Genomic DNA, 25,358 nt, shown 5'->3' with positions numbered 1-25,358 from the left:
ATAGTAAACACCCATTTGTAACTGACGGGTTTCTTATCTGATGGAAGTGGGACTAGAGCCCATGTCTAATTTTCCTAAAATGCTTGCATTTCTTCATCCATTGTTGCCTTCCACCCTAGATGTTTGAGAGCTTCCTGATAGGAATGTGGTATAGATATGGAGGCAATAACAGAGAGAAATTGACAACATACAGGGGATAGACGATGGTGAGACACAAAGGTTGTTATGGGATGAGAAGTAGAGCGCATGGTGCATGATTTGGCTTCTTTTCTAATGGAAATAGGATGAATATCATATTGTGGGCCAAAAATAACTGGTGAAGATGGACTTACCTCAGTGGGATCCGTAAACTCAGCAGGTGTGATGTCAGCCAGTGTTTCTGGGGGCCAAGTAGTTTTTGTAGCATGGGGCACAACCGTTCGAGGAGAACCTGGTACTGAAGATGAACCTTTCAAAATAATATGGAGAGTCTTAAAAAAATATGACATCCCTGGACACAAGTAAATACTTAAGAGTGAGATTATAGTGAACATAACCCTTTTGTGTGCGATAGTATCCTAAAAAGTTACACTTGATAGATTTGGGATCAAGTTGACTGTGTTTTGGGGAGGAAATATGGAAAAAACATTGACACTCGAAGACTTTCAAGGGCAATAAAAAAGGATCATCATTGGGTAATAATAGAGAGTAAGGGGATTTATTACCAAGAATGGAAGAGGGTAATCGGTTTATAAGAAAACATGCGATAAGGATTACATGCGGCCAGTAAAAGTATGGAACATTATGACATATAGTAAACTGCAAGCTACCTCAAAAATATGACGGTTCTTCTGTTCGGCTACACCATTTTGTTGAGGGGTGTAGGTACATGATATTTGATGAATAATGCAATTTTCTTAACAAAAGGAGTCAAAGTCTTTGGAGGTGTATTCTTTGGCATTATCATACCAGAGTATTTTAATTTTCTGACCAAACTAAGTGAGTACCATAACATGAAAAGATTTAAAATGGTATTTTAGAACACTTTTAAACAGAAATAACCAAGTGGTACGAGTCATCAATAAATGTGATAAAATATTTGACTTGAGAAATGTTCGAGACGCTCAAGGGTTCCAATACAACAGTATGAATTAATGAAAAAGGAGTGACACTTTTAACTTCTAGTCGAGGTGAGTATGTAGATCTCTAATGTTTACTCATTTGACATACTTCACAATGACACTTTGACCTCGCTTTAAGAGTAGGAAAAATATGAAGAAAAAATTGTGCGGACGGATGTCCCTACCTGTTGTGCCATAACCTAGTCTCAATTTCACTGGTGGAAACAATATTTATTTTTGGCACATCCAGGTAGTAGAGCCCCCTTTGTTCACGACTTCCACCAATCACCCACTTCATCGTAAGGTTCGGAAACACACATGAAGTGGGTGAGAAGGTGATATAGAGCAATTAAAATGTTTGGTGAGCTAACTAACCGATAAAAAATTTAAAGGGAGGGTAGGAACAAAAAGGATAGCAGTGAGCGAAAGTGATGGTATAATAGAAGTGGATCTTTTCCCTTTAACTTTGGTCTATGAACCTTCAGCTATGGTAACAAATTTATGTGAAAGACACGGAGAAACTGAGGGTAATAAATTTTTGTTACCTGTAAGATGCTCGGAGGCTCCCGAGTCAATTATCCAGGATGGAGAGAAAACAGATAGCATACCTGAAGCGGTGGTTGCAGCGCTAGTTGAGGAAGTACTTGGGGAGGACCCCTTCATGGTTTTCATTTTCTGGAACAACTCATAGTCTTCATCAGTAATTTTTTTCTTTGTTGTGTATGTGGTAGACTGATCCTCTTTCGTATCACCCACTAAAGCTTGGTTAGCCTTATTCTCATCTGGTCTGCCATTGGCTTTATAACATCTTTCTCTATAGTGGCCATATCCTCCACAGTAGGAGAATTCTTTCAAAAGGAAGCATGTGTCTCTAGTGTGGCCATTTCCCTTATAATAAGTGCATTCCCTCCCATTTGTTCTGTCAAACCCATTCCTTCCACGTCTTCCTCGTCCCCTCTTCTATAATTTTTGCCACGACCTCAGCCTTGGTCAAATGATGCTCCCCTCTGTCTAGAGTACATAGTGGATGATACTTTACTATTTGAGGAAGATGCGTTTGGAATACAGAGAAGTGTGGCACATACATCATCAAAAGTGGGAACCACAAAAGAGCTAAGAAGTTGGCTCTTAGCAACATTAAGATACAACTTAATGTTAGAAAGACATATGGCAGTGACTAAGGCTTCTTTCTGTTTGTCTTGGACAGATATATTCGTGGAGGAGGCCGGGCTATCTTCCATTCTTGAAGAAGACCTCTAAAGCGAACCAAATATTCATGGATATTGTCTCCTTGTTTGGAAGTCAACATCTGTTGGAGGATATCATATGGCCTGTGTAAGTTGTTGGAGCTAGAATACAGCTTAGCACATGTCTCCCAAATTTGTTTAGCCGTATCAAGATGAATAACATTGTTGGAGACATGTTCTTCCATACTGTTGATAAGTCAATTGATAACCAACGTATCATTCTTAACCACTTATTATAAAAAATATCCTCTTCATCAATATGTGATCCACGGTTGGTGAGGTGACCAAGGAGGATTCATTTGATGTGGGATCCTAAATTGGTGGGTACTTCTATGAGCAGCTTTAATCATATCTTCGAAGAGCATTCCTTTGACGTGGGGATCCTAAATTGTTGGTTCTAATACTATGTTGAATTTAGGACCCCATTAATAATATCTCAAGCAAGGGGAGAGAAAGAAAAAAGAGAGAAAGAAAGAAAAGCTCTTGGGTAGAGAGAAGAGAAGAAGAAAATAAGAGAGACGACAAGCAAAGAGAGAAATTCACCCAAGAGAGAAGTGTAGAACTTGATGATCTAATTCCAAGTTACAGACCTCTATTTATAGTAGATGAGGTGATAGAGTCCATGTACAATTAAACTTTACATCTCTTAATTACATTCCAGTTCTAACTCTCTAAGATTAGCCTATCATGATAAGATAACACAATCTATTTAGAGATCTAACATAACTCAAACACTAACTCTTCTTTAAGCACGTGAATACAAGAGAGGACGCCAGCTTGTGGTCTTATCTTTGTGGGTCCTACTTGATCTTCCACCTTATGTTGATAAGGATACCAACTTGTGGTATCTTTGTGGGTCTTACCTGATCTTCAAATCTTCTAACTTATTCCAGCTCATGCTTCTTATCTCCCAACTAATGCCAGGTGCGTAAGGACTCTTCTTGACATCTCACGTTCTCATGGTGGGTCCCACCAACTCGTGCAACCATGGTGGGTCCCATATTGTAACAATTGCATGTGCATTCAAGCACTTGTGTTGGAAGACAGAGCCCAAGCCCACATGACCAAAGAAGGCCCACATATCAAAGTGTATAAGAACATGGGCCCAAGCCCATAAGATCAAGGAAGACCCATGAATCTAAGAGAGATTGAAGACGGGCTCAAGGCCCATAGATCAAGGAGAAGGCCCATAGGCTCACATGCATTGATGGTAGGATGGTAAATAAAGGGACATCTCATAGAGATGGCATTGAAGTAATTAAGTTAAAGTTTAGGGGTTAAAACCCTAAACCCTATGTTCAGGGGTATTATTATAATATTTTAGTTTCATAAATCTATAAATAGAGCTTCAGGGGGAGGGTAAGGAGAATCGAGTCCATAACCCTTCTTTCTCCAGTTTTCTCCCAATGAGTTTCTCTCCCTTTTTCTCCATGAGCTAAATTTCATGGAGTCCTGAAAATCAACATGGTATCAGAGCTTTGATTATCAGGACTTCGACTATGGTTTTTTAAGTTTTATTCTTGAACGTTGTTAGAATATTTTTCCCTTCTCTTAGTCTCGTGCATTATTTTTTTATTTTTTTTGCTTCCCTTGATTAAATCATATTTCCTTGCTTGTCATTGTCTCTGCCATCGTTCTTTGTTTCATTGTTGTCTCTCTATGGAAATTGTTGTGGGTATCAGATTAGAAGTCTAATCTCTCTTTGAATGATGGTGAAGAGAGTTTGCAAGCGCTCTCATGGTTCTTGAAGAACGTTGTCTCAGTAAATTACCTTGGAACGTTGCCTACATTCCAAATCATTCCAGCAACAGAGGCAACTTCGTTGTTGATCATCGTAGTTTGGTCTGATATTTTGGCTGGCATATATCAAGTTGCCATATATTCTGCTCGGTTGGAGCTTGTTTGGCAGATTGTGGCTGGCTTGATCCAGCCTATCCGGTCACTGCTCGTCCAAAGTTGCTCTTTGGACATTCTTAATTTTCTCGAAAAATATTGCTGGAAAAAGTCTGGTTCTATCTGGGCAAGTTTCCAATCAATTTTTCTTTCATTGCTCTAATTTGGAAAGTTGCCTTCGGAAGAGCTTTGATTTTCTGCTCTTTGGGGAAGAAGCTCTATTGCCGATTTAAATTGGTTCCTAAGGAAAACAATTATAATCAGTCGGCCACTCTGTTCTGCCGAGACCCGAACTCGCCTGAGTCAACTTGGACCAACGAGTCAGAATCCCAGCCGACCACTGTTTCAGCACCAACTCAAGCTGAGTCAACTCGGTTCGGGTCAACCTGACTTGGGCCACTTATTTTCTACCTCGATAAACATGCCCAAAATTTCGCCGTGACTTGGTAAATTTTTTTTCTCTAGCTAGATTATTATCTTTGAAGAATTGACAGATTATTCTTTGGTCAGCATATTAATTGGTACACTTCTAATACACTTCAATATGTGAGTCTTCCTTGGTCGTGTGGGCTTGAGCCCTGTCTTCCAACACTCCCCCTCAAGATGGGGGTGAGAGAACAGCATAAACTCCCAGCTTGCTGCAAATGATGTATAAAATCTTCCTTGTATAATATGCCTTCACCTTCCAATACTCCCCCATACGCTGGTGCTCTCGTTCATGAAGCCCAATTGGTATAATATCAGTGAGAGAAAAATCACTCCTAGCCACTAAGACATTGCTCAAAAGTGTCCACCTCCACCACCATGTCCCTCCACAGGACAACGACTCTCAAGTGGTAGAGTAATATATGATATTAATGGGGGGAAGTAACATAATATCAAATTTTTGTGGTTGGGAGTCCATGATGGTGGAACTTCATCCCCGTCAAAAATATCAAATTTTTGTGGTTGGGAGTCCCATCCCCGTAAAAAATATCAAATTTTTGTGGTTGGGAGTCCATGATGGAGCAACTTCATCCCGGTAAAAAATATCAAAATTTTTGAAGTTGGAAGTCCATGACGGAGGAACTTCATCCCCGTAAAAAATATCACATTTTTGTGGTTGGAAGTTCATGACAGAGGAACTTATTATTATATTTATGCTACTTCCCCTCATTAATATCATATATTACTCTACCACTTGAGAGTCGTTGTCCTGTGGAGGGACACAGTGGTGGAGGTGGATACTTCAGAGCAATGTTTTAGCAGTTAGGAGTGATTTACTCTCACTAATATTATACCAGTTGGACCTCATGAACGAGAGCACCAATGTGAGGGAGAGTGTTGGAAGATGAAGGCATATTATACAAGAAAGATTTTATACATCATTTGCAGTAAGCTGGGAGTTCATGTTGTTCTTTCACCCCCAGCTTGAGGGGGAGTGTTGGAAGATAGAGCCCAAGCCCACACGACCAAGGAAGACCCACATATCAAAGTGTATAAGAAGATGAGCCCAAACCCATAAGACCAAGGAAGACCCATGAATCCAAGAGAGATTGAAGACGGGCTCAAGGCTCATAGATCAAGGAGAAGGCCCATAGGCTCACATACATTGATGGTAGGATGGTAAATAAAGGGTCATCTCATAGAGATGGCATTGATGTAATTAAGTTAAAGTTCAGGGGTTAAAAGCCTAAGTTCAGAAGTATTATTATAATATTTTAGTTTCATAAACCTATAAATAGAGCTTCAGGGGGAGGGTAAGGAGAATCAAGTCCATAACCCTTCTTTCTCCAGTTCTCTCCCAATGAGTTTCTCTCCCTCCCTTTTTCTCCATGAGCTAAATTTCATGGAGTCCTAAAAATCAACATCTTGCATACATAAGATAGAATTCTAATCTCATGCAACTTCTCAAATTAAATGTCCAAACTACTTTGCAACTTTATATCTTTTGTTTCTTAATTCCTCTAAAAACACATGAATTACCAAAAATAATAGCCACAATAGATAAATTAAGCAAAAACTCTCGCAAAAAATATCGAACAAATAATTCAACATAAACAAGGCTTTAACTTGATAGTCTTAAGGTTCAAAACTTCCACCAAATTTCGAAAGATCTCTCCAAAAGTTTTTCAGAGTTGCAAAGTAGATTTCAATCTAAACTCCATAGTTACAATCTTATATAAAATTTCCATTAATTTATATCAAAGTAGAAATAAGTTACAAAAGAATAAAACTAGTTGAACTTATGCAAGTTTCAAATTTGAGGTCTTCCCGTGACTTCCTTCAGATTCTCTAGACAACTAGGAAAGCTCCAGATTGCATACCATAGTATTAGGTCTTCTTACCATAACCCAATTTTTGCAATCAATCGTTGCTATTGGCACAAACAACTTTGACTCATCTTCAATCTTTCAACGATCAACGAACCTATGTTGAAAAATCATGCAACTAATAGTTTTAAAAACCATTTTTAAAATCATCATCTTATATAATTGAAATGAAAATTCTAAATAGTATATGCATATTTTTTAAAAAATGAAGCTTCCAAGTGTATTATCTTACAATCATCAAAAAATTTATCAACATTTTTTTATGAATTTAATGAAACAAGATGGAATATTGTTTGGATAACATTATTTTTTATGATAGCAAATAAATATTTGTATAAAACTTGCATAATAGAAAAACTAAATGAAAGTATTTGAAATATTCCAACAAAAAAAAAAAAACTTTTGGTTCTTGTTGAATTTAGGACCCCATTAATAATATCTCGAGCAAGGTGGGAGAGAAGAAGAAGAGGAAAACCAAGTAGGAGAGAGAGAGCTCTCAGGTACAAGTGAAACAAGAAGAGAAGACGAAGAAGAAGAAGTGGAAGAAGAAGAAGAAGCTCTACAAGAGAGTGGGAGAGGAGAGAACTCCTTACTTTGATTGATTTATTGTGAATACAAGCTCTTATATTTATAGTGAAGGAGTGATATAATTTATTTACACTGTCCAACTATAATTCAACTCAATTTAGAACTTACTCAAAATCTAACTTACCCAAACTTGGCTTTCCCAAATCCTTCTTCATGAGCTGGCTAGGCTAAGGATTCCAGCTCGTGCTATATTCTTGTGGGTCCCATTAAATCTTCCAGCTCGTGGTATCTTAATGGGTCCCACTAAATCTTCAATTCTGCCAACTTATTCCAGCTCGTCATCCAACTCATGCTAGCTTGTGTGTTGATTCATCTTGGCTTCGTAGGAGTTTCTACTGGTCTGCATCCCATCATTCTAGTCTCCTCTAGTAGATCAAGGACATACCTAGTTGATAAGCTAGCTAAAGAGGTCTCCAACAAACTCATCGTGAATGTTACTTCCCCCTCTTAACCCTTGTATCTTCTTTTTATCTTTAATGAAATTTTTCATCTCTGGAAAAGAAAAAAATAACTGGAATTTGATGGTGAATTTAACAGTAACCATTTCCTTGGTTTTCTTGCTTTTATTTCTATTTTATGTGCCCTCTTAGGCTCTCTTGTATCTGTCCTCGGTGGATTCTTTTCACTATTACCCAATGTATTTGTTGTATATTGCTCACAATCACACAATAATAAAGTGATTTTCTTGTGCTTAATAATGATGTGGAACATCTTTAGCAGAACTATTGAAGTTATACTAACTGGTTATAACTCTTCTCCTAGAAACCTAGTTGGTCCTGGCCAAGTATGAAATGTTTTTCACTGCTTTCATCTCTTATTTGTAGAATCTCGTTGAAGAAAGCATTTGGCCAATGCTTGCTTCTGAAAGTCTGAAGGCTTTAGGTGGTCTTGGCTTACTACCTCTTGGGGGGAAATACCATCTTAGGCGTATTTTTGAAGTTGGTATCAAAAACCTCCTGTCATGATGTTATATATTCTGGTCCCAACGTAAGACAAATAAATGTTGGCTATACCATATTTGCCGGTTGTTGCAGAATCAAGAAGCTCAGAAGCTTTTGTTGCACTGTGCTTGCTCACAGTAGCAGGGACTTCACTTGTCACTCAAAAACTGGGCTTCAGTGATACTGGTATGCAGTATTTTCCTTTCTGTAAGTGGACTACTTTGTTATCCTCTTACTCCTTAATCGCGTTCCCTTTATTGGCCATCCTCGTTTAGCTTGGGGCATTTCTAGCTGGTGCAATCCTTGCAGAAACCAATTTTCGGACTCAAATTGAAGCAGATATTAGACCTTTTAGAGGCTTGTTACTTGGTCTAATTTTTGTGACAACAGGGACATTCATTGATATGCAGGTATTTCAAACATCTTCTCTTCTTCCGCCAGTTCTCTATTTAAAGTAGCACAAATGGGAACTACTAGAGAATATGCTTTTACTATAATTTCTAAGTGAGCCTCTTTCCTCGTGCAGCTTCTTTTACGAGAATGGCCAAGTGTTCCATCACTCTTAGCAGATTTAATTGTCATCAAGACACTGATAATAACTGCAATAGGTCCCAGAGTGGGACTAACTTTACAAGAAAGCATACGAATAGGATTTCTGCTCTCACAAGGAGGTGAATTTGGGTTTGTAGTCTTTTCTCTTGCCAACAGGTACATCACTAGTAACTTGTAGACCTAGTGGTCTTCATCTGCATTACAAAATTTGCTTAACACTAAACTTGCTTTCATCTCTTTGACTCCTGTGATAGGCTTGGGGTACTGCCACTGGAGCTGAACCAACTTCTTATTATTGTGGTCGTGCTGTCAATGGCATTAACACCTTTGCTCAATGAGATTGGAAAAAGAGTAGCATATATCGTTGATCAGAATTTTCAGGAGGAGAAAGTACGTGTCTAGACTAATGTCAGTGAGTATTCATTTGTAGGTCGTGTGTCATTGTATCAGCTGGAATTGCATTGAAGCACACACTAAAATTCATCTTACACAGAAAGCTCCAGAAATGATAAACTTCAATGTGAGCGAGCCAGTGGTTATTCTCGGATTTGGCCAAATGGGTCAGGTAATGCAACTGGATTGCAGTAAATCTTTTCTGGCTAATTTAGACTCTCTCAACTGCCTCCCAATGCAACTGGTTTGCAGTCAATCTTCTCTCTCTTGAGTATCTTATCTTCTAGTTACAGGTTCTGGCCAATTTCTTATCAACGCCATTGGCTTCAGGGCTGGATGGGGACTTTGTTGGATGGCCTTGATGTAATCTGTCCGCTTGCTTCTCTCATTCCTTAATGAATTTCTCGTTATTCTCCAAAAAACATTCCCCACCTATTGACTCCAAATTCAATGGTACTTAGTATGGACTCATCAGATGTTCATGTCATGTAAACAAGCAACCATAAATAACATTTTGAGGGTCCAACCATGGACGGGCTGCAACTGCGGAGTATAAGAGTCAGTGGTCTGTAAATTAGTGGTTGAATAAATGTGTTGAGCTATTTAATTTTGAATCATCCGATTGAAACTTTTAGGCCTTAATTTAGCCATGGTGCCTCCTTCCACTCTGTGGTTCGTATTTCTAACCAATATGTGCAGAAAATGTATTGCTCAAGCTGGTATCTATAATATCTCAAACTTAATCTACTTTCATATCCTACCTGGCAGCTAGCAAGCTTGGGTTTCCAGTCATTTATGGAGATGGTTCACGCCCGGCAGTGCTCCAGTCTGCTGGCATTTCTTCCCCAAAAGCTGTTATGGTCATGTACATGAATAAGCAAAGAACAACTGAAACTGTTCAAAGAATTCGGCTTGCATTTCCTGCGGTACAGCTTCAGTCTTTCAGTTGATTGATACATTATTTTTGCTCCACTTTATTTCCTCTGAGTAGGCATTGTATTTTGACAAAATCGATCAATTTTAGGTACATTAGAAGCCTGCATTGTGGTTCACTCTATAATCATCTGGTACCACAATGAGTTATGAAAATTTCCCATCTGAATGGACAGAGAGGGGAGAAGCAGACATTTCATGGTTCACCCTAAATATGATTTAAATTTTGAAAGAAAAAACAATGGAAAGAAAAAACTGACCTAATGGTGTGGAATTGCAACTCTCTACAAATCCTTTGTTGAGCGGGAGTAGTCTCATATTGTTAAGTGTTAAGAAATATTATTGGTTTATAATGTTGAACAATGGACCCCTAGGCGACTAGTTATTTTGGGGTGGCTCCGGGTTTAACTCAACAGAGGCATCGGGGCAAGATGTCTACTTGCGCCTAGGCCCAGTTTGTCCTCCATTGAGCGTGTGCTCCATGTGTGTTGCCCACGTCTCAGGCTCCATATGTGATTATGTGTCAACATAGAAGTGAGGGTGAGTATTGGCTGGAAATAATCTCACATGGAGAAGTGTTAAAAAGTGTTATTGGTTTACAAGGTTGAGCAATGTCTCCTACACAGCTAGTTATTTTGTGGTGGAATTGGGCTCTTGTTGACAGGATTCCAAATTACTCTTCCCGTCCTCCTAGTTCAGCAAGTATCATTGATAAAATAGACGCCAGTAAAATAAAATTATTATAATGAGGTGTTTTTGAGAAGTTACCTAGTATCTTGTCGAATGGGTACAAGTCTAGAAAGGAAAAAGTTGAACTCAGCCCTCCATGCTAAGTGGTGGTGGAAATATGCCTCAGAAAGTCAACCTCTTTTGGAGAAAAGTGATTGGTTTTTAAGTACAAATTCCTTTCTTCCTTTGCCAATGTTAGCTCCACTATAATTTGTCCACCTTTCAGTCTTCACTCACTTTGAGAGCCATCTGCAATCCATTAACATCAGACTGAAAAAAATCTTATATTCTGGGTCAGGGCAGATCAAATTTTGATTTTAGGCTGATTTTTGGATTGTGCAGTCCCCCTTGCTTGCAATTTCCTAGCTTCTTTTGATTTTGAGGGCATAGTATGATTTTTCAATTAGTTACATAAATTTTGAAAAGAAAATCATAAATTTCAGTGATGTGCTCACCAAAAAGTCATAATCATGCAGGATAAGGGTGAACCTTGGTTCAAAGCTACTGAAAGGACTCAGTGTCATGTCGGATGATGTAAATTTCTTGAGCCAGCTCGTGAGAGACTCCATGGAGCTCCAAGCCCAAGATTCACTTAAGAAATCTGACGAACAGGAGTACAAAGTCATGAAGCCATTAGAGGTACTGAGACATGCTTAAATTCATTTTTTTGCACAACTTTAAAAAACTTGTTTATATCTTAGATATTCTTTATATCTAAAACCAGGGTAGAGTGGCTGATTTTGCTGGAGCTAGGCCAGAAATTGGTTCAGTGGCTGAAAACAAACAACTCCGGGATCCTGACCAACCAAAGACATGTAAGATTTCTGCTTCAGAGGAGAACCAACTGCATGAACTCCAGGCAGAAGCTGAACAATCAGGATCACAAACTACCATTCAACAGTCACTTGTAAAAGAACATAACAGAGATGTCAGTTGTTGTGAGGACACTGGAGGGCAGGGTGCCGGACCTGATTCCTACAACAAGGTCTGAAAAGTAACCAACTCTTTGAAGCTGCGTTTCGGTTTCCTACCGGATGCTATTCAAGGAGAATATAGCCATCCAACTACTCTCCAGCATCATCATGCTGGTCTTCGCATGGCGTAAGGCTCTACTACTGCACACTGGTCGTTGGAGTTAGCGTAAGTGGAAAGAGGTTCTATATTTTGAGGTTTTATTGAAGCCCAAAACTATATTGGTTATGTAATCTGGACTTCATCATTGTTAATATAATGTTCCTCCAATATTCTTCTCCATTGTCCATGGAGGTTTAAGGATCAAACACCATTGTTATCAGACCATCTAGGTATCTTAAATTTGTTATTTTTATGTGCAAAATCAACAAATTTACTTCCATCCTATAGATTACATGATATTTCTTCTCCTGATGGCTTGCCCACGCAAGAAAAAGTGAGGAGGTAAACGCCCAACCGCCTCAACCTGATGTTGGGTGGGGGCACGCTTCTTCCTTGTCTATTTCTGATGAAAAGTTTACGAGGAAATGCCAACGTTGTTTAGTTGTGGGATCTTATTAACACTCTATGCAGAGAGTTTAGAGAAAAACATTTGAAAACTTGTAAACTGCTAGCAATTGGGGGGGGGGGGGGGGGGGGGAAGGAGGCCTTTATTAGGGTGATGGATGATTATGAGTTGTGTGAGAGAGAGGTCAGAAAAAAAAGACAGTTTGAGTGTGTACGATTTCTCTTGTAAACTTCACGTAATCTCACCTTAAAGCGAACCTGTATAAATATTGTGTGTTCATGTTTGATTATTTCTTCTTCTGAGATTATTATTGTTCTCGATAGTATTGAATTGAGGTGTCTAATTCCTAACAAAGGTCATCCTCCCCCTTTAGTTCATCTTCGGCAGGAGAAGGGAATCTAACAGCGGGAGTATCTCCCATGCCAACTCTCCATCTATGGTTTCCAAGAAATGGGAAGACATTTAAATAGATTTTTGACATCTATGGGAAAGAGAATTGACAAACCCAAAGAGAGACAACGGGAATTAGAAAACAACTTGCATATGCAAGTCTTCATAGACGCTAAATTCGATTCCTCCCTACTTTCAACCCAATTGGTACATGAAAAAATGTATTTCAGTTGTAATAGTACGAGTTTCGAAATTGTAAATGAAGCTCTATAACCCCTGCATCATACATTTGTTAAGGATCACATTTCAGATTTATTTACGTTGTCCAGTGCTCAAAAAACTGGAACTGGTTATTGAACAAAAAACATTTACTGGACCGACGAAGCAGCATCATCTTTGTGCTTGATCATACCAGAATCAACAAGAATAGGGACCTCAGCTGCCAGCCATGGAGCCAGACCCAAGCAAAGAGAATGTGTGATTCCAAACCTAGGACTACAAGAAAAACGAACAGTAGGAAAAAAAATAATCACACACCTACTTCAATTTGGAGCAATTGATGACAAAAACTAAAACTAACAAAACTATCAACAGTCATTAAAAAACTGTCATGCTATTAACCTCAAAAAAAGTAGGGTATTTCCAAACATGCCCAAATTCTAAACACAGCAAACGGAATCCGTTAATTCTGAGGGTACACCTTCTATAAACAAAAAAAATCATCAGAACTTCAAACTGATCTTTGTTTTGCTGCTGAGGCATGGAAGCTGGAAAAGTCCCCCTCAAGATCTAAGTTCTTCATCGAGAGTGCTGTTAGGTGCAGAATTCTCACTTCTGATAACTTCGTGAGAAGAGGAGTTCATATCCCCAACAGCACTTATACACTTCAAGGTGACCATCCACCATATGTCAGATCAATGCAGCCTTGCATCTCAGCTGTAGTCGAATTTCATTCCTAATTTCCATAAGCAGCAGTGCTTTCCTCTCATTTTCAAAAATCCCGTTCATCAGATGACTTCATGTTATTGCGTACAGCTGAGCAAGCACTCCTTAAGGTTTACATGTCAACAGGAACAGTAGGTACTTGCTGCACTTCAATAACAAGACCTCCACAACTGAAAATACAATTGAAGACCAGGGTCTGCCGCCTCTGAAATTTCATAACATTCATCTGAACGATGCTGAGATGCACCCCTCTAAACAACCTAACATTTCTACCTTGTCCCCTCCTGCTCAAGGAAACATAAAGCTCCTGGGTCACCCCAGGTCCAGCAGGTTTTGAGGGAGCTTTCAGATAACATGATAGATCCATAGCAATCACTTATTCTGGCCCTTAGGTCAAAAGCATTCTATGTCCCTGGGATTAGTGTGGTGCTTCATGGCTTAAGAGTCTATGCAAACACACGTCTCAGCTCCATGCATTGGAATGTATTTTATGAAATACAGGATCTAGCAAAAAAGTATTTTTTTAACTGGTCCCATGTAAACAGATCTGCCAATAACATAGTAGGTCCTTAGCCAAAGGGTGTTAGAATTATGGTTTCAAATATATTATTTATAAAATAAAACTACCATGATTTTATAGGCGTGGGGCCCACTTCTAAATGTTTTGTCATTGGATGTTCAGTACAGGGAATAATGGCCAGCACATCCCCCTGTAGAAGTAGATTAAATGGGTGCATTGACTTAGTGGACACATCCATTGGATTATTACCTACACAATAACCAGAAAAGAATACGATTCCGATTTAACCCGGTTGAGCCTGCCGCAGGATTCTTTTGACTCATCTAGAGCCCCTCTTTTATAAATTGGAAGTCTCTCTTGCCACTGCTCTCTACGCAATCGCCACGGCAGCCAATTTTCTACCTTTCAACGTACCAAAACAACGGCGCCAAAGCGCCCATAGATTTTTGTTCTTCTCCAATCTCCCGACCTATAACTTCGATCCACTCTCTTATATTCCCACGCTCAATAGTCTCTATCTCTGTTTTCATCTCAGCAGCTATGCTTGAATGGCTCCCATGGCTGCAATGCTCTTTCTCTCCCATCACTGCCGGAGTAATTATCCTCCCCCCCATTGTCCTCCGGAATCCACGTTTCAGTTTGCTGCTGCCGCTGGCTGGTTTTCATGGAAGTGGGTCTCTGATACCAGGCAATGAACTGATACCTATTCCGACTCCAGGTGTTGTGAAGAAGAGTCCAACTTGGAAGAACGGTTTCAGAAGGCTCTGGAATGGAGCTGTTGATCCCTGTGAAAACTTGGATATATCCATGCGACTACCACTAAATCGGTATAGAACAAGCTTCATCTGCTGAATTCTTCTTCCTTCATCTTTATTTTTTGTTTCCTTTAGTGGGTATTGGATGTATATAGAAATACTTGACTTCAGCTAAATGTTATCCAATAGTCTGAGTCAATTTCAATGTCATAAGAAAACTATAAGGAATGATATTGGAAGATTGAGACTTTTTCATCACCCCATTCTTGGTCCTTTTCTGCATTCTTCCAATTGTGGCATCTAATTTCTCAGGTGTTTTTATTTAAAAGTTGGTGTTGGAACTGAAAAGAACCTTTAGAAGCATGTTGCAGAATACAGGATGAGAACAAAACATAGTTGAAAATAAACTTAAATAAACAAGCTCTTTAAGAAGCAGAATCTTTTCATTCTTTGTAGTCAAATACGTTCGGCTTGGCAGTACTCGAACAAATATAAAAACACGAAATCTTAATGGTAATTGCACAAAGATCTAGCGATGGCGATCCAACCATGATTCAAATACATACCCATCCCAAGTTCAAGCAATATTTCTGCTACAATTGCCTAAAAAAATCTCAACTACATTGTCTCATTATTAGGAAATACCTCCAAGCGATTGAGAAGGATGCCCGGCCTTGAAGTTCAACTTAAGAAGAACAATTTTACACGAGGGAGAGCTCTCCAGCAGGAACTGATCTCTTAATCAATTTCGTCCAAGAACCATTTGTCTCACTAATGACCCTAAGAGCGTAATCCTGCCAGATAGAACAATAGTATATATAAGGTGATGCTTATGACTTATAAAATTTTAGAATTGAGAATTGAATCACCAAAAAACATATATAGAATTTTCTGGATCACACCTTTTTCAGAATAAAGATTTCCAAAATATAGCATTTCAAAGTTAATCAGACCTCTCAATTGTTACTAGGTGATCCAAGTAACAGAATCTGTTGTTAGTGATTTAGTGTAGTTAAATGGAACACTCAAGAATTAATTTAAATACAAATTCACACAAATAAACTATTATAATTATTATTATACTATATCTTTAACATATAATTGACTCTAAAATAATTTATAAAAATAATTACTAATAATTACCTCAAATCATGTTTATAAACAGCAAAAATGAATTCATGTTAAATAGTTAAAATTTAAGTTAAGAAATATGTTAATTTACATAGCAAGTATTTATTTTCTATAGTATGTAGTAAATGTGGTTTTAAAATATTTTACAAATTCAACATAATTTTATATTATTTTTTACGTTTTCTTTTAATTCTATAAGATGGGAAGGGAGCCCATACCCTCCATTGGCAGTTTCACCCACAAAAATCAGACATAGTAAAAGAAAAACAGGCCCTCTTTGGAGACTGCATAAATTTTAAAGTTTTTTTAAAACGATGAGACAGGTTTTCCATGATCCAAGAGCGAAAATAAATTCCAAATTCTGAAATTCTACTGGTTTAATCTTGGCATCCTTCGTTGGCTCTTGGGATTTTTTACTCTACATCTACAGAGCTTCAAGCCTTCGCTATTGTCTTCTTGTATTTAGAGAAAAATTTCAGGGTTTTTTATAGGTTAAAGGTGACTCAAGCAACGTGATCAATTGGTGCTCAAGCAAAAAAGATCCTCCTTGGCATCATTGGGCTTGTTTTTATAAGATTATGGAGTTAACCTCTTCTTTTGTTTGTCCTTGGAGTCATGTTCATAGAGCTATCGATTGTTTGGTAGAGTCTCTTGCTGAAGAAGGGTATCCCTACGATCCCTCATTTTCCCTACAATCCCTCATCGTTAGGGACCCTCCTCTTTGCATTTTTAGCCTTTGAACTTTAATAAAATCACACTTTTCTCAAAAAAAAAAAAAAAAAAACTCCAATTTTGAGAGAAGATTTTGGGGTTAAACATGTTTATAGAGAATATCCATAACAATTCTGAATACGAGAAGAAGAAATAGAGATACCTTGCTCGCAGCTTTGTTACCAAGACCAAACTTATTAGCAGGTTTTCCATCCGGAATCTTGTAGTCCCTAAACCAGTCTCTAATCGCGGTAAGAGTCCCCTAGAAAACAATATATGGTTGGTTAAACATGATAAAAGTTTAATGTCAAAACAACTTTACAAGATGGAGATGCCTTCAATTTTATCATTAAAAGGGAAATAATTGGTAACTATATATGGAAGTTAGAGATACGTTGAGAAGATAGAGCATTACTGGGAAATGTTTCTCAACATCGTCAACATCATTTACAAAGGAAGCCTTAGAATCATCCAATGAAATCGCAATTATTTTCCAGTCAAGCTCCCCTTCATCAATCATAGCCAAAGCAGCTAGAGGTTTGACCCTCAAAATTTGTCCAATCTTTGCACGGCTTTCACCAATCTCAACAACATCAACTGACATATTAAAGAAATCCATTGATCAAGTTACTATCCATCACTTAAAGAGACAAATTCAGAAGTTCAACTACTGCTTCCTGTATTAAGCAAAGAATGGAGAGATGTACCCGGATCATTATCACCAAAAGCTCCTTCGACTTCTACATTTGCATGAGAAGGGTCTTCCCATGTTTGTGGAAGCAGTCCGTAGTTCCAATTAATGTTGTAGCTGAAATAGAGCAGAATAAAAGAAGGCAATCATGAGATGTCCCATGTCAAATATGAAAAGAAGAAAAGGTTGCACCTTAACTAAGAACTCAAGAGCTTCCAAACATTTAAGAAAAAATTAGTCATATAAAAAACTGCGAGCTTTTTGCCCTCTAAATGGTATTTTTTTTCAGGCCAATTCAGTAAACTGCTTCAATGATTCTTATGTCGTTCTATTCAACAAGGACAAAAGGCTGCTAGGAAGGGTACACCACCATTCCATGGTAATATTTTTTTATAGCAAGGTCATATCATCACATTGTCAGCAATCCAACACTTCGGGTGACTAATAAGAGAGTATGAATGCAATTACATTTCACTTCCCCCCGAATCCATTTGCAAAAGCCTTGTTGAGTGGGAAAAAGTCACACATTCAAAAATGAGAAGAAAAATTAATAGGTTATAAGGTTGAGCAATAGGCCTCCTAAGTTGTTAGTCATTTTGGGATGGAATCAAGTTCAACCAAAAAATCAACCTGGTATCAAAACAGGTCGTGCGTGGGGGCTAAGACCCAGTTTGTGCTCCCCAAGTTATCTATATATTATGGGTTCTATAGAGTCAGTGTCTTGTGGACTCCATAAGGTAGGAGTCTATGTACCCCATTAAAAGGTTTGTGCCACTAGGCTCGTTATTTGTAAGTCTAGACTTGAGGGGGAGTGTTGAGTGAGAAAAAGTTTAACATTGAAAAATGATAAGAAAAGCTAATGGGTTATAAGGTTGAGCAATAGGCCTCCTAAGTCGCTAGTCATTTTGGGATGGAACCATGCTCAACCCAAAATTCCAACAAATATAAATTAAAGTAGATAATATTCTCCAATGCCTAGAGGTAAGGAAAACACACGGGTAGTATCGAAGCTTCCCCTTCTTTGTATCTTGCTTTATGGGAGTGTAAGGCTCTTCAGTAGCCACTTCCATCTTTGCACTAGATTCTTTTGGTATTTCAACAATAAAATTAAAAACGCCATCCCCTAATTGTAATGGAATGTCATGCCAAGGTGAAACCTGCACATTTTCAGCAATTATAGAGTCAATGAAGCTGCCATTTCCTATTAAAGATAATTAGCCTTATAAAGTATCAAAGCTTTCAAAACTACTGATTGAAACAGATCATAAGAGGTAATTACAATTACAAGATAAAGAATCATTTCCATTTTTTATTGTTGGTACCAAAGGTGGAAGCCAACCAACAAATGCAGTATCCTCCATCAAAGCTTTAGTAAGATTGAGATGCATTCTTTCTGAAAGCAGAAAGTGTATTTAACTTTCAAGATCATCATAGAATATGCGATAATCCAGAAAGGAAAGGTCTCATTGATGTCATGGCAATTGGTTTACCATGGGTGACTCCTCGCCTCCTTCCAACCATCAAACAGAGTAAAATTTACAAACAAAGAACCAGCAATTGTTTTGGCGCTCAAAACCAAACAAATGGTTTGCAAAACCCAACTGCTTTCCTGAAATAAAATTTAAGAGCAGTCCTAAGAAATTGCCTCCTCTCTGTTGATTATTATCAGTTTAAATCAATTTGAACAAATTTTTCCTGCTGCTTCAAAAAATATACTGCTGAAGGACAAAGAAGAACCAAGCTTGCATAACAAATGTTATCATCTCTGAAGAACTTTCCATAACTAAAATCATGAAGAGCATTTAGAATCAACGGTTCACTGGTGTTCAATTTGGAAGGCAGGGTTCCAAGCTAGTATTATCACCAATTCCAACCATATGCTCAGCGAACTGTGCTGAAGTTCTTGAACTTAATACCCAGTTCAAAACTACAGAATTTTTATATGTTGAGATAACAATCATAATTCCCTTACATAGCACTTTTTCTAACCACATTGTACAGAAATAATTAATTTTAGTAAAAAAACTAACATCAATGCGTCATTGAATATGTAAGTAACACAATCAATCTTTCTATTTGTTAAATTATGTATCTAAGGGCATATTGGTCTTTTTACCATGTATATCGTACCCCTCATAGTTTAGATGTCTTTATGAGTCTAGTAAATTCAGTTGGGTACACTGTTTACTTAAATCATAATTGTAATTATACAGTCATGAGATCTGTAGAGTGAAGGGAATTTTACTATTCATGTAATATTGTTTTAAGTGAGTTAATAAAAGAGGTAAGTCCCCTAACAAACAGGTTGCTCTCTCACAATTTATGAAATTGTTTTAAGTGATCCTCTTTGTATTTCACTGAAGTAAACCTCTTTGATCCCACTAGAAATTCCACAAGCGAGAGCCCATCTCTTCCTTCCATATACAGAACCCAAACATAACAAAAGTATTAATTCTGCTGATAAAATAACAAAATTTGGAGGTATTTCATTTTATTGTGGTTTCTATCACTTGTTTGCTGTTAATATTTCACTCTTTTACTGTTTCATTATTACTTGCTGTGTTTTAGTTATTCAACTCATGACACTTATCTATTTACTATACAACACGTTGTGAGGATCACTTCTGCCTCTCATCCTTTCGCCCTATACCAGTACCTTTTACATCACTCCTTCCTTTGGTCAAATTTCTCTACATTAAAGTCACTTGCCAATATATTTTTATAGAGAAGAAATATCAATCGAGTATTGAACCATATTCTTTGCTGGTAAGTCATCATGGCAAACAAGTAAAAGCTCAATCCAGGAATTCCACAGTGATACTTAACAACATAGTCTGAACCTGTTGTTGAATAGACTGAGTATTCTTAACCTTTTTCACTTTTTTGAATAGCATGAGCATCTAGAATCTGAAAATGATACATCATCATAATTATGTACCTAATCCCTGTAATGAAATTCAGATTTACTGAACCAAATGAAGAACTAAAAAGATAAAAGAAGAAAAGGAAGAAAAATATTTAAGCCTTCAAGATCTTCACTTGGGCTGATCAGAACATGTAACATTTTAGAATAGATAATTTGGTGAAATGTGGATCTTTATTTTTTTTTTTAAAAAGATGTATTTATATCAACAAGAGAAAAATTACAAAGGGAGAGGGAGCAAATCCCTAACAACAATAGATTGCAGGGTCGCTCCCTGCTTGGCTAGCACATCTACTGCCGAATTTGCAGATTTCGGGATGTGAGACCAAGTACAAGAGAATAGTGAGGTAATTTCTAAAATCTCTCGAAAGATGTCCCAATGGCGCCACGGGGGAGGGGAAGCACACTTGCACCAGCCAATGATACCTTCGAGTCCCCTTCAATGTGAAGGGGACCACTACATTTGTCTTTGAAAACACGAAGCCCATTGAAGAGGGCATGGAGCTCAGCTGACATTGAATCAGAAATGTCTACTGGGCCACATAAGAGAAACACTGATTGCCGGATGGATCCAAAATAACTCCCCCAAAACCAGCAATCCCAGGATTGCCGAGAGAAGAGCCATCAAAATTCAACTTTAGGTAACTAGCTTCTGGGGGAGTCCACTGCCGCATGACTTGGACCTTGGTCCCAATGTGCATCTTTACCAAATTGCTACAGTTTTCACAGATAAAGGTACCCTCAAAGGAGGAAAAAAACTTCTTAGTCAGAAGCCAAGCAGAGATTTGGCCCAACACCCTGTCCACTACTTTTACCACTGATTCACTTATAGTATCGAAAATCCTTCGGTTGCGTTCATTCCAAAGCCCCCACGGAACAAAACTGACACAGGCGGAGATCATCACTTTTCCGAGACCAGGAAGGGGATAGCCAATGAGCAACTTGCTGAAGGAGATCAAATCATTTGACATACAGAATTGCAGCCCCAACTTGCAGAGAACGGAGGTCCACACATTCCACGAAAAGGAGCACTGTAGCAGAATGTGACTGGTGGTTTCAACCTCTGTGTTGCAAAAAGGATAGATGGGTGGCCCCTTCTTCTAAGCACGACTGTCGTGAGAATCTTACTTTGGCAAGAGCTCCACATGAAGAATTTAATCTTTGGCAGTGCACAATGACGTCATACAAAGAATATCTGATGCTCCCTTTAAGTTGAATCCCAACCATTAATGTATCTGTATGCAGATGAAACTGAGAAGGTGTCGCTTTTGTCAGGCCACCGAATGAGCTTGTCTGCATCGGAAGGTCTAATTTTGACAGAATTTAAAGAAACCATCAAGCGGCTTGCTTCCAAAGCCTCCATGTCGGAGAAACCCCTTCGGGGATGTAGGCTCAGACCACCCCCCTCAAAAGAATCAGGTACTGATATCTCCCTTTGTGTAGAGAGGAGGAATAGATTCCCGAAAGAGATCCATAAAGGTTCCTGCCCTGTCCACCAACCATCCCAAAATTTAAGGGATCTACCGTTTCCAACAAAGAATCTACTGGCTGAGGAAATTTTTTGAATAAGTGAGTATAGTGATCTCTAGATTGAGGATAGGCCTCTCCGATTACCACCTGACATCCACCATGGAGAATTCCAACTAAGCTTGACAAGAACCATTTCTTTCCAAAGGTTAGAGGAAATTGTGTTGAACTTCCATATCCATTTTAGGAGCAGAACTTGGTTCATTTCCTTTGATTTCCAAATCCCCAAACCTCTCAATCTCTGTGGCAGATAGACTTCATCCCATCTGACCAGGTGATATTTAAATGCATCGCTCGATCCCCTCCTGAGAAACCTTCTTTTGAGCTTATCCATGATTTTACATACGGAAGAAGGGCAAGGCATAAAGGATAAAGCATAATTCGGGATGCCCACAATACAAGACTTAAGGAGGATGAGCCTTCCAACTTTGCTGAGTAGACGCCCCTTCCAGGTTGCTTACCGGGACTCAATCTTTTCAACCACCGAATTCCATAGACTTTGGGATATGCGGCCATTGAATAGGGGGAGGCCAAGGTAAGTTGTTGGGAGGCTAGTTGTTGTACAATCAAATATATTTCCCATCTCTACAAGAAGCTCATGGCCAACGTTGAATCCCATGAGAGATGTTTTCCCCCAATTAACTTTTTGCCCAGAGGCTAATTCAAAAAGGCCCAATACCGCTATGATCCTTCTAGCTCCTTCTATATTTCCGATTCCAAATATAATGGTATCATCCACATACTAAAGTATGGGGGTATTAAAAGCCTGCTTGGGACTAGTGGGGGGGAGCCATCCAAGATTAACAGTCAAATAAAACATAGAGGAGAGGAATTCTGCTACCATGTTGAATAAGAGTAAAGAGAGCGGGTTACCTTGTCTGATCCCCCTGGTACCTTTGAAATACCCACAGACCGAGCCATTGAGGATGAGAGAGTAGGAGGCCGAGCCCACACAACTTCTGATCCAAAATCGCCATTTTTCACCGAAACCCATTTTTTCCAGTATCTCATCAAGCAGGATCCAATTAACTCTGTCGTAAGCTTTTTCTAGATCAGGCTTTAGGGCGATTCTCGGGTCCTGGTTACAGCAGAAGTGATCAATAAGCTCATGTGCTGCCATTGTGGAATCTAAGATTTCTTTCCCCTTAAGGAAAGGTGGGTCTGGAGAATAGGGATGGGCACCCCTACCAAAAAAAGCTGATGACGGAGTTCCCATTTCACCTTGTGGGTCAAGGATAGAGCAGGAAAAAGAAAAACATCAAGTTCAGGTCAAGGAAGGGACAAGGAAAAAAGCTGTAAGATATTGGGTTGGGGACAGAATTCCCCAAACCCAACCTACAAGGATTTTAAAAACCTGCAATTTTTTGTTTTCTTGAGGACATCTAAGGAAAACTCTAACAAGTTTTATAAAACGACAGACATCATGTTACAACCTTTAATTATTTTATTATTTTTAACTTCACAGTTCTCAATGTTAATGTTTTTTTATTATATTTTTAAATTGAACGGGTGAAGTGTGAATATGTGTTGCATTTTTCATTTTTTTATCATTTTGACATGATTCGGTCTTAGTTTTTTATAATATTTTTGAACTTATAATGATTGAATGTCATCAGTGTTTATCTTTACTCACATATATACGAGTTTTCTTTCGTTTTCTTAATTTGAAAGTTGATTTTTACTGTTTCACAAAGCGAGCGAGGTTGGTTTCTAAGGGCAGGGATATGGAGACAAAGTCAACAGAAAGGGAGATGTGGCTGAGACGGTCGGTTTTCCAACCACGTTTGAGGTCAGGTTTGGATTTTTGAAACCCCGATCCAATCTTGACCCAACCGTACTTGAGAACCCTTCAGTTATGTTAAATTTTTCTACCTCATAATAATCCACCTTCATTTTTCTCGGAGATCCAACATGCTCTCTGACTGCAACTCATGGTTCCTTGTATTTAATTTTTCCTTCTACTAGTATTAAAGAGAAAAATGGGGTCGGTTGTGGGACCTGATCCTTCCACCAAGAACTCCACTAATAATCACTTCAAAGCAAACTGCAAAATGTTCATCCCATAGGTATGTAAAAGACTGAACTGAAACAATTTCTATCACAGGACCAAGGCCTGATCCATGTCCTCAATTTTAAAAGTCCTCATCACCAATGAACTCCCATATCCAGCACACAAAAAACTTTTGGTTGTAATAAAAATCCTAACAGAGTTCTGTATCTGTATTAATGACTTCCTTCATAAAAATGGCTCAGCTTGTCATCATGTGAAGAAACACTGTGAACCAGTGAAGGCCTATTTCTTCCATAATAGGTTGATACTTCTCAGGTCTTGTACCCTTTGAATCCAAGCTCCATTAATTTTTATTACATTTTTACAGAGCAAAAAAGCATGGTTGAACTAGCAAAGAGGTAAAAAGGGTCTAGTCATAAACAATTTTCCAATGAAAATTTACAAATAGAGCTCAGATAAGAAACTCAAAATGCAGATTTTGAATAAACTTTCTTGAGAGACAAGAAATTTGAATAAATATTTTTTTTCTACCAAAAATATGAGAAGCTGAACCTACAATTCCCAGCTCTATGTGATCAACAACAGTTCTGAAATTATGGTTAATTAACCAAAAAAAAAAATGCCTGACTAGAAAAGATGTTGATATTGTAACTCATGTTACCATATGTACTTTAGACAGAATTTGGGAATTAATATGAAAATCTAAACAAATGAAACGCAAGAAATTTGCTCTAGTCCTAATCTTTCAAGGTAAGGGATGGGACTTTTCTATAAAGATGTCACCAGATGACGGAGAGCTATTTCTATAACAGGCAACTAGTTCGAAGTGACCCTCTTTGGAATTACATTACCAAAACTCATGGTCGATTAACCGAAGTGAAAGCAATAGAGCGCTCATGAATATGGAAGAGTAAAAAATACACCTTCTTTCCCGAATTGTCGACGAAGAAGACCCTGTGGTCTAGAGTTTCTGGCTGCCCCTCCTCTTTGATCTGGACTTTTGGCGTATAGAGAGCTCTGCAAGTGAACAACCTTTTCGGTTTTGCCAAACAGAGAGCCTTTTGCTTGATAGAGAAAGTCTGCTTCCGAAAGATGCTTCTTCCATGAACGCCATGGAGAGCTCCTGCTGCTAAGACTTTAGTGGCCGCCATTGTAGAGCGTTAGCAGCCGCACTGACCAAAATGCAACCTTCTGTGCTCCAGAAAAATACCCGCAGTTCTTGTGACGTCTGTTAAAATTTATATCTTCTCGCTTAGCCATCAAACTGTGACGATGACAGGGTCCCACCACTTTCTCTACAGGCAAGAACAATTGTGCAGCTTGTAACATTAAGAAGGTAACGGGGCCTATGTCCTGACTGTTGATTGATAATGGGTGAATAGAAAGTTACCAATTCTGCACAGACCTAACCAAACTTTGCATTATACTCCGATTTTTTATTTTTTTATTTTGGGCTCAAGGAATGCATCAAAAGAAGCTAATATTTTTGTAATAACAGAGTTATATTCTTTGAGAAGCAGTAAAAATTCAACAATTCTGAAGAAAAAATAAGTTCACAAGGGTGAACGTAAAATTTTGAGCTCTAA

General features: G+C 38.4%; 1 protein-coding gene and 1 pseudogene across 1 annotated transcript; one reads left to right on the top strand and one right to left on the bottom strand.

Annotated features, from left to right (window-relative positions):
- The first annotated feature begins 7,837 nt into the window (after positions 1-7,837).
- LOC137963300 (K(+) efflux antiporter 3, chloroplastic-like) lies at positions 7,838-11,362 on the top strand (annotated as a pseudogene).
- Positions 11,363-15,160: 3,798 nt separating this feature from the next.
- On the bottom strand, positions 15,161-24,966 carry LOC137962813 (soluble inorganic pyrophosphatase 6, chloroplastic-like). The gene is made up of 6 exons (XM_068809894.1): positions 24,696-24,966; positions 18,308-18,468; positions 17,328-17,428; positions 17,036-17,217; positions 16,784-16,882; positions 15,161-15,572 (listed from the first exon to the last, which is right to left on the bottom strand). Exons 1-6 carry the CDS (start codon positions 24,921-24,923, stop codon positions 15,480-15,482), a joined length of 864 nt encoding a protein of 287 aa, XP_068665995.1. The 5' UTR covers positions 24,924-24,966; the 3' UTR covers positions 15,161-15,479.
- Between the last annotated feature and the right edge of the window lie 392 nt (positions 24,967-25,358).

This window comes from Aristolochia californica, unplaced genomic scaffold (assembly GCF_029961685.1).
Source record: "Aristolochia californica isolate CCGP_79_NKW_82.1479 unplaced genomic scaffold, dmAriCali1.0.hap1 SCAF_4, whole genome shotgun sequence".
Taxonomy (NCBI): Eukaryota; Viridiplantae; Streptophyta; class Magnoliopsida; order Piperales; family Aristolochiaceae; genus Aristolochia; species Aristolochia californica.
Note: the sequence above shows the minus strand (reverse complement) of the source record. Positions and strands in the feature narration are given on the sequence as shown.